The sequence below is a fragment of the Eurosta solidaginis genome, chromosome 5, assembly GCF_040869045.1.
Source record: "Eurosta solidaginis isolate ZX-2024a chromosome 5, ASM4086904v1, whole genome shotgun sequence".
Classification (NCBI taxonomy): domain Eukaryota; kingdom Metazoa; phylum Arthropoda; class Insecta; order Diptera; family Tephritidae; genus Eurosta; species Eurosta solidaginis.
In genome coordinates, this window is record NC_090323.1 from 97546366 (window position 1) to 97555557 (window position 9192).

The 9192-nt window shown below is 44.6% G+C and overlaps 1 protein-coding gene across 1 annotated transcript; it reads left to right on the top strand.

The window, feature by feature from the left end:
- The first annotated feature begins 257 nt into the window (after positions 1–257).
- On the top strand, positions 258–1409 carry LOC137254513 (uncharacterized). The gene is made up of 3 exons (XM_067792227.1): positions 258–354; positions 421–610; positions 692–1409. Exons 1-3 carry the CDS (start codon positions 344–346, stop codon positions 1037–1039), a joined length of 549 nt encoding a protein of 182 aa, XP_067648328.1. The 5' UTR covers positions 258–343; the 3' UTR covers positions 1040–1409.
- Positions 1410–9192: the final 7783 nt, after the last annotated feature.

Genomic DNA, 9192 nt, shown 5'->3' on the forward strand with positions numbered 1-9192 from the left:
GTACAAATATAAAGTGTAGCTATTGTTTTCTTGGAAACATATCTACCAACTTCTTCCACTATTTTAATTTTTCGTCTACCAACATTTTCTTTTTAATGCCCCTATTATCGTTTACAACTCAACTCTGGTTGAGTTGAAATTTCGCAATTTGTTATTACGGATTACAACTCAACCTGTCAAACAAAAATGTCGGTTGAGTTGTCTTGTCTAACAACTTTTTGTGGCATTACCGTTTACAACCTTGTGTTGGTGTAGTTGTCAAACACGTCAAAATCGGACAACTGATTACTAGCAGTTGTCTTAGAAAATTTTGCAGTTGTTTGGAAAGAAAATTATAAAAAAAATGGAAAGCGGGTAATTAAACCTTTTAAAATTAATTTAAACAAATTTTATAATCAACAATTTTGTACATATTTATAGAAAGAACAAAATTTCAACGAAGGATCAAATTGAAAGACTGATTGAACTTATGGAGCGACGTCCCGAATTTGGACGAGGCAAGCCGCAGTTCGGATGCAGCCAAAATAGAGTGAAGGAAATATGGGAGGAATTCGCCTTAGAGCTAAATAGTTTTGGACCACCGACAAGAACTGCATCGGAGTGGACACGTGTATGTAGAGTTGTGAAAATAGATAAACACATTAAAAGCGCATTGACATTTTACATATGTATACATATATTTCTCTTTTAGGTTTGGGTACATTATAAAGCGAATTTAAAAAGAAAGCTGTCCAACAACCGCAACAATCTTGTTGCAACCGGCGGAGGTCCGTCGCAAGAAAAATCTCTAAGCCCGCTAGAGGAAAGTGTTGCGCAACTGATCTACATAAGAAGCCAAGTTACACCTAGTGGTCGAGCTTTCGGGACGGAGAATATGCCACCGGCTAGCGATGACGAAGAGCATGGTAACACCATGTCTGCATGTCCGCGTCCACGACTAGGGAGCCCACTGGTTCAAACGCTGGCGAGCTTTTCACTCCGTCAGGATCACGAATTCGCCGGCGTGGCAATGTTGAGACTGAGCGTCTGGAGCTTCTAACCAAGCAGACAGAAACGCAAAAAAAACTTAAAAAAAAAATTGATCGGCTGGAGAGGACAGCACACAAAATGCATAAAATCAACGAAAAATTGCTGGAGATTAGGCAAAAAAAATATTTGCTTTACAAGAAGCTAGCACAGGAAGCAAGCGAGCTATGTGCGTTGAAGGCAGAAATTGCAAAGCTAAATATTAAAAAATTGAGCCGCTCAACAAATATGTAAATATTTTAGTTATTTTTTTTTTTCACGATGAAAACCTGTTTTTTTTTTTAGCGGAAATATTTTTAGTTTAAAGTTCTTAATGAAAAGATATTTTAGTTTCTAGTTCTAGTTTACCTGATATGAAGTGATATTTTACTTTACATTTATAATAAGTTTTAGGAACATTTAAATAACGCAAACCTGAATGAAAAAAGGCCAAATTTAATTTTAAGAGCCATGAAGTGATATTTTTGTTATGAGTATTTATTTTAGCCAAATAAAAGACTGAATGAATAACAAATTGATCAAATGGATAACATAATATTATTTCGAATCATTCTGGCGGTATCCTCGGTTTCTCTTTCCACACTAAGATGTTCATTGCTAATGTCCGCATCAAAAGTAGGTGGTATATCTTCAGGAGGCTCCACTCGAAAGTGTTGGCAGATATTATGCAAAGCTCAACAACAATTAACAATTTGTTTGGCCTTTTCAGGTGAATAATGTAAACCACGCGCTGATAAAAGACAACGAAATCTGCTCTTTACTATTCCAATTGTTCTCTCTATAATATTTCGGGCCTTTGAGTGTACGGTATTGTAGCGAGATTGCGGAGAACCAGATTCTGCCATGCGAAAAGGAGTCATTAAATAAGTTTTCAGAGGGTAACCAGCATCGCCTTAAACAATGGATTTTAAAATATTTATTTGTATATTTAATATAAACTAGTCTTACCCAAGATCCAAGGGTTACTCTGTACGTTTCTCTCCAAATTCACCTTTAAGTCACTTACATTAAAAAGAAATGAGTCGTGATTAGCGCCTGGATGTCTGGCATCCACATACCGGATGGAGATTTTTTAATCGCAAAGCTTAAAATAAGTTTGTCAATAATTTGGTTCAAAATTATTATTTGCGTGTTCATTTTTACTTACAATCATGACGTTTAAGCTGTAGTAGCCTTTCCTGTTTACATATAAATGTTGCATTTCTTTTACTGGTGAAATTATGTGAACGTGACTCCCATCGATAGAACCCACTACTCCTGGGAATCCTGTTTTAGAATAAAACGCGATCTTTGAAGCACTTGCTCTTGTTGTTGTTGTAGCAATGCTTTGCCCCACCTAACAGCCGCGACCGATCACAAATTGTCATCAATATCCTCCAACGGGAGTCCAAGGAAACTTGCCGTTTCAACAGAGTTGGACCATAAGGAAAGGGGTGTTAGAGGCGTTGGTTCCACATTACAATTAAAGAGATGGTTGGTGTCATGTGGGGACACATTGCAAGCGGGGCATATATTTTGTATGTCGGGGTTGATTCTGGATACGTAAGAGTTTAACCTGTTACAGTATCCAGAACGAAGTTGAGCAAGAGTGACACGCGTTTCCCTGGGGAGTATGCTTTCCTCTTCCGCGAGTGTTGGATACTTTTCTTTAAGTACTGGATTCACCGGGCAATTCCCGGCCTGTTTATGGAGTTCACCAAGGACCTGCTTGTGTATTTTCACTTCATACGGCTGGGTTCTCAGGTGCCGTATTTCCTCAAAATGCTAACGGAGATGACTCCTTAAGCCCCTAGGCGGTGCTGGTTCATCAATCAGATGTCTGTGGGATGCTCAGGCTTCTGGGTATTCAACAAGAACTGTTTGGTCAGCATCTCATTTCTCTCCCTGATGGGGTGTATTCTCGCCTCATTATGCAGATGGTGTTCTGGGGATATAAAAAGACAGCCCGTGGCAATTCTGAGAGCAGTATTTTGGCAGACCTGTAGCTTCTTCCAGTGGGTAAATTTTAGGCTTGGGGACCATATGGGTAACGCGTAGCACGTAATCGGCTGGCTAATTGCTTTGTATGTAGTCATGAGCGTTTCTTTATCCTTTCCCCAGGTACTGCCAGCGAGGGATTTGAGGATTTTGTTACGGCTCTGAATTCTCGGAACAATTGCGGCTGCGTGCTCACCAAAACGTAGATCCTGATCAAACGTCACGCCACCGACGTGGATGTTCAAAATGGTAGACATTTGGGATGTCCATGTTGTAAGTAAGGTCGTGGAAGATTTAGTCGGTGATAATGCCAGGTTTCGCGAGGCGAAAAAACTGGAGCGATCAGGGAGGTAGCCGTTTATTTTATTGCATAGCTCATCGATCCTTGGGCCTGGGCCTGTGGCCATTTTTGTGCAGTCATCGGCGTAGGAAACGATTGTGACTCCTTCCGGTGGTGAAGGTAGCTTTGATATGTAGAAATTGAACAAAAGTTGGGATAGGACACCACCCTGTGTCAACCCGTGTTTAATTCTCCTTGGTTTTGATATTTCGTTTCTAAATTGCACCGATGCCTGCCGACCATCCAGATAATTTGCGGTCCACCTTTTAAGACATGGGGGAAGGGTAAACCCTTCCAGGTCTTGCAGTAACGAGCCATGGTTGACCGTATCAAAAGCCTTTGATAGGTCTAGCGCTACGAGTACTGTTCTATGGTGGGGTATTGATTTAAACCGCAATTTATCTGGATGCTAATGGCATTTAGCGCGGTGGTAGTGCTATGGAGTTTTCTGAAGCCATGCTGATGAGAGGCTATCTGCAAATTTGCTTGGAAATTAGGGAGCAAAATGGCTTCAAGCGTCTGGCGATAGGAGAGATATCGGACGATACGACTCTTCTATGTTAGCTGGTTTCCCAGGCTTTAGTAGCGGAACCACCTTGGCCATTTTCCATTTCTCGGGTATGACAAAGGTGGAAAGAGACAGGTCGAAGACATGCGCTAAATATTTGAAACCCTTCTTCCCTAGGCTTTTAAGCATCGGCATGGCTACGCCGTCTGGGCCCACTGCTTTGGATGGTTTAGCGCGTCCAATGGCGTCCTCAACCTCTTTAGCGGTGATGGTGATTGGTGACGCGCTGAATTTGTGTTTATGTGCGTGTCTATTGGCTCTCCGTCTATCTTTGTCGACCGTAGAATGCATTATATATTGTCGGCAGAAAGCGCTCGCGCATTTTTTTGCATCCGACAGCACTTTGTCGCCAAAGGCGATGGAAACTTTGTCTTTGTCGACCGTAGAATGCATTATATATTGTCGACAGAAAGCGCTCGCGCATTTTTTTGCATCCGACAGCATTTTGTCACCAAAGGCGATGGAAACTTTGTCTTTGTGCTTAGTCGGATTCGATAGGGACTTACCGGTAGACCAAAGTTTACCCACACCGGTAGAGAGGTTACAACCTCTTAGGTGCTCCTACCATTTCGCCCGCTTGTGTTCGGCCACAAGCAATCTGATGCGTTGGTTTATATCCCTTATTTGGGGGTCGCCTAGATCAAGCTGTCTTATAAGGTCACGTTCTCTCGCTAAGTTTGCGGCCTCCGCCGGAATGTAGGGCCGGATTTCGGGAATTCTTCCGGCGGGAATGAAACGTGCCGAGGCGGATTCAATGACCTTACGGAAGGCACGCTCACCTTGGCGGGCATCAGTCGGGGTAGGGACGGCAGCAAAGAGGTTGTCTGTAAAAGATTTATATTCTTCCCACTTTCCTTTTTTGAAGTTTATGAAAGTGCGTTTTTCGGTGACGATGAAGTCGGCGGTACGCTCGAGCGAAATAAGTATAGGCAGGTGGTCGGATGCCAATGTTACCATCGGCTGCCAGTTGACGCAGTTTACGAGTTCTGCGCTCACGATTGAGATATCTGGCGAACTGTGACAGCTTCCTACCATACGTGTGGGGGCGTCTCCGTTTATTGTGCAGAACGTCGTTAATTCTTTTTGATCCGCCAACATCTCACCCCTACTGTCCGCCCGCAAATTTGAGTGCCATAGATCGTGATGGGCATTGAAATCGCCTAAGATAATGCGATTATTGCCAGTGGTGAGGCTCTGATATTAGGGCGGTATCCACTAGGGCAACAGGTGGCAGGAGGGATGTAGATGTTGATGATTTCTAGGTTTGCATCGCCTGACCGGAGACGTTCTAAGACAATGTCCCTACGGTCGATGCCAGGATCAAATATATAATACTGCACAGAATGGTGTATGATAAACGCAAGGCCGCCCCCATTTCCGCTCTCGCCGTCTTTCCTGTGGACATTATACCCAGAGCAGGTCTGCAATGCAGATCTTGCTGTGAGTTTAGTCTCTTGAATCGCAGCAATGCGGATGTTGTTGTTGTTGTAGCAATGCTCGCCCCACCTAACAGCCGCGACCGATCACAAATTGTTATCAATATCCTCTAACGGGAGTCCAAGGAAACTTGCACATTACAATTAAAGAGATGGTTGGTGTCATGTGGGGACACATTGCAAGCGGGGCATACATTTTGTATGTCGGGATTGATTCTGGATATGTAAGAGTTTAACCTGTTACAGTATCCAGAACGAAGTTGAGCAGGAGTGACACGCGTTTCCCGGGGGAGTATGTGTACCTCTTCCGCGAGTTTTGGATACTTTTGTTTGAGTACTGGATTCACCGGGCAATTCCCGGCATAAAGGTCCGACGCCTGTTTTTGGAGTTCACCAAGGACCTGCTTGTGTTTTTTCGCTTCATACGGCTGGGTTCTCAGGTGCCGTATTTCCTCAAAATGCTTACGGAGATGACTCCTTAAGCCCCTAGGCGGTGCTGGTTCATCAATCAGATCTGTTGGGATGCTCAGGTTTCTGGGTACAGGAACTGTTTGGTCAGCATCTCATTTCTATCCCTGATGGGGAGTATTCTCGCCTCATTATGCAGATGGTGTTCTGTGGACATAAGAAGATAGCCCGTGGCGATTCTGAGAGCAGTATTTTGGCAGGCCTGTAGTTTCTTCCAGTGGGTAATTTTTAGGCTTGGCGACCATATGAGTGACGCGTAGCACGTAATCGGATGTTGTGCCGCTTGATGAAATCGACTATCTCCGTAATCTTCCCAGTTAGTCCATTACAGTTTAACTACTGAATTATGAAGTGGGCAGGGGCTGATGCTCAGCATTGCTACCGACTCTACTACGAAGGTAGTATTTATGAGTGGTAGCAGCTGTTTGAGTTGTTGGCGCCGTGGGGAGCGAGCAGCAGCGGGTACTTGTTGTGGCTTGCTGAGCAGCGGGGCTGCTAGAAAGTAGTGCGGGTCGCTTAGGCGTAGACTACGGGACGCCCTTAGGCGTGAACAGCAAGGATCCACAAAAGATTTATAAAAGTTACGTGGACGTTGGGTTTTGGGATCAAGCCCAGAACAACCTGTCCGATGCAACCATTCCTTACACGAGACACAATGAACAAAGTATGACCGTCCTAAAAAGATTCTTTTCCGACAGATGCAGCAAAACCATTTCTCAGGACCGGGGTCAGGAGACGGACCCGGATTGGATTCGATGCCTTCCCGGAGTAAGAGAATATGGAGCAGTCTTGCTGCAAGGAGCTGCTGGGAGGATGACAATTTGTGGGAGGGACGCAATAAATTAAATGGGGTCACACTGAAATGACAGTCCTTGTTCGGGAAAAATTCCGAGTCGCTCCGGTACATAGAACCGACTGCCTTGGGAAGCGCTTTGCTCCTCTGCAGCCATTTGAGTTTTAATCCACTTCGCACGGTTGTACCAGTCCAACACTAAAATCATTTCCACAGCATTTTTGATAGCTGCCATCAGGAAGGAATCGGAGTGTAGCGCATAATTTTAAAATAGGAGGTACAGCCGTCCCTCGAAACGTTTGCGGAAATGGCCCTTCATTTCGTTTAGTAAGGAGCAAAATGCTTCCTTACTTAACCGAAAATATCTTACAAATCTGCAAAATAACTATATTAGAATCGTATTAATTGTCACTTGAACGTTTTCTTACTTGGTGCTTGGTAATTCGAAGGGATTATAGTGATCGCGTAAATGTTTTCTTATTCGCTGCATATCAATTTTTTCACCATTATTTTCCTCATCATAAAATAATTCTATGCTAATATCTATTTTGCTATTAATAAAAAAATTACTTGCAAATGCTTACATTTTGGACGTCCGTTTTAGGCATCTAGCTGTTGTTGTTGTTGTAGCAATGCTCGCCCCACCTAATAGCCGCGACCGATCACAAATTGTCATCAATATCCTCTAACGGGAGGCCAAGGAAACTTGCCGTTTCAACAGGGGTGGACCATAAGGAAAGGGGTGTTAGAGGCGCTGGTTCCACATTACAATTAAAAAGATGGTTGGCGTCATCTGGGGACACATTGCAAGCGGGGCATACATTTTGTATGTCGGGGTTGATTCTGGATAGGTAAGAGTTTAACCTGTTACAGTATCCAGACCGAAGTTGAGCAAGAGTGACACGCGTTTCCCTGGGGAGTATGCGTTCCTCTTCCGCGAGTTCTGGATATTTTTCTTCAAGTACTGGATTCACCGGGCAATTCCCGACATAAAGGTCCGACGCCTGTCTATGGAGTTCACCAAGGACCTGCTTGTGTTTTTTCGCTTCATACGGCTGGGTTCTCAGGTGCCGTATTTCCTCAAAATGCTTACGGAGATGACTCCTTAGGCACCTAGGCGGTGCTGGTTCGTCAATCAGATGTCTGTTGGGATGCCCAGGTTTCTGGGTATTCAACAGAAACTGTTTGGTCAGCATCTCATTTCTCTCCCTGACGGGGAGTATTCTCGCGTCATTATGCAGATGGGGTTCTGGGGACATAAGAATACAGCCCGTGGCGATTCTGAGAGCAGTATTTTGGCAGGCCTGTAGTTTCTTCCAGTGGGTAGTTTTTAGGCTTGGCGACCATATGGGTGACGCGTAGCACGTAATCGGCTGGCTAATTGCTTTGTATGTGGCCATGAGCGTTTCTTTATCTTTTCCCCAGGTACTGCCAGCAAGGGATTTGAGGATTTTATTACGGCTCTGAATTATCGGAACAATTGCGGTTGCGTGCGCACCAAAATGTAGATCCTGATCAAACGTCACACCCAAGATTTTGGGGTGTAGGACAGTCGGTAGCGTAGTGCCATCGACGTGGATGTTCAATATGGTCGACATTTGGGGCGTCCATGTTGTAAATAAGGTCGCGGAAGATTTAGTCGGTGACAATGCCAGGTTTCGCAAGGCGAAAAAACTGGAGAGATCAGGGAGATAGCCGTTTATTTCATTGCATAGCTCATCGATCTCTGGGCCTGGGCCTGTGGCCATTATTGTGCAGTCATCGGCGTAGGAAACGATTGTGACTCCTTCCGGTGGTGAAGGTAGCTTAGATATGTAGAAATTAAACAAAAGTGGGGATAGGACACCACCCTGTGGCACCCCCTGTTTAATTCTCCTTGGTTTTGATGTTTCGTTTCTGAATTGCACCGATGCCTGCCGACCACCCAGATAATTTGCGGTCCACCTTTTAAGACATGGGGGAAGGGTAGACCCTTCCAGGTCTTGCAGTAACGAGCCATAGTTGACCGTATCAAAGGCTTTTGATAGGTCTAGCGCCACGAGTACTGTCCTATGGTGGGGGTATTGATTCAAACCGCAATTTATCTGGGTGCTAATGACATTTAGCGCGGAGGTAGTGCTATGGAGTTTTCTGAAGCCATGCTGATGAGGGGCTAGCTGCAAATGTGCTTGGAAATAAGGGAGCAAAATGGCTTCAAGCGTCTTTGCCACTGGCGATAGGAGAGATATCGGACGATATGACTCACCTATGTTAGCTGGTTTCCCAGGCTTTAGTAGCGGGACCACCTTGGCCATTTTCCATTTCTCGGGTACGACAAAGGTGGAAAGAGACTGGTTGAAGACATGCGCTAAATATTCGAAACCCTCTTTCCCTAGGTTTTTAAGCATCGGCATGGCTATGCCGTCTGGTCCCACTGCTTTGGATGGTTTAGCGCGACCAATGGCGTCCTCAACCTCTCTAGCGGTGATGGCGACTGGTGACGCGCTGAATTTGTGTTTATGTGCGTGTCTATTGGATCTTCGTCTATCTTTGTCAACCGTAGGATGCATTATATATTGTCGGCAGAAAGCGCTCGCGCATTTTT

What these genes read in the sequence shown, in the direction of transcription:
- LOC137254513 (XM_067792227.1), top strand. An exon ending in CTGCATCGGAGTGGACACGT is followed by an intron (nt 611 to 691) that starts GTATGTAGAGTT and finishes TTTCTCTTTTAG; the next exon opens with GTTTGGGTACATTATAAAGC.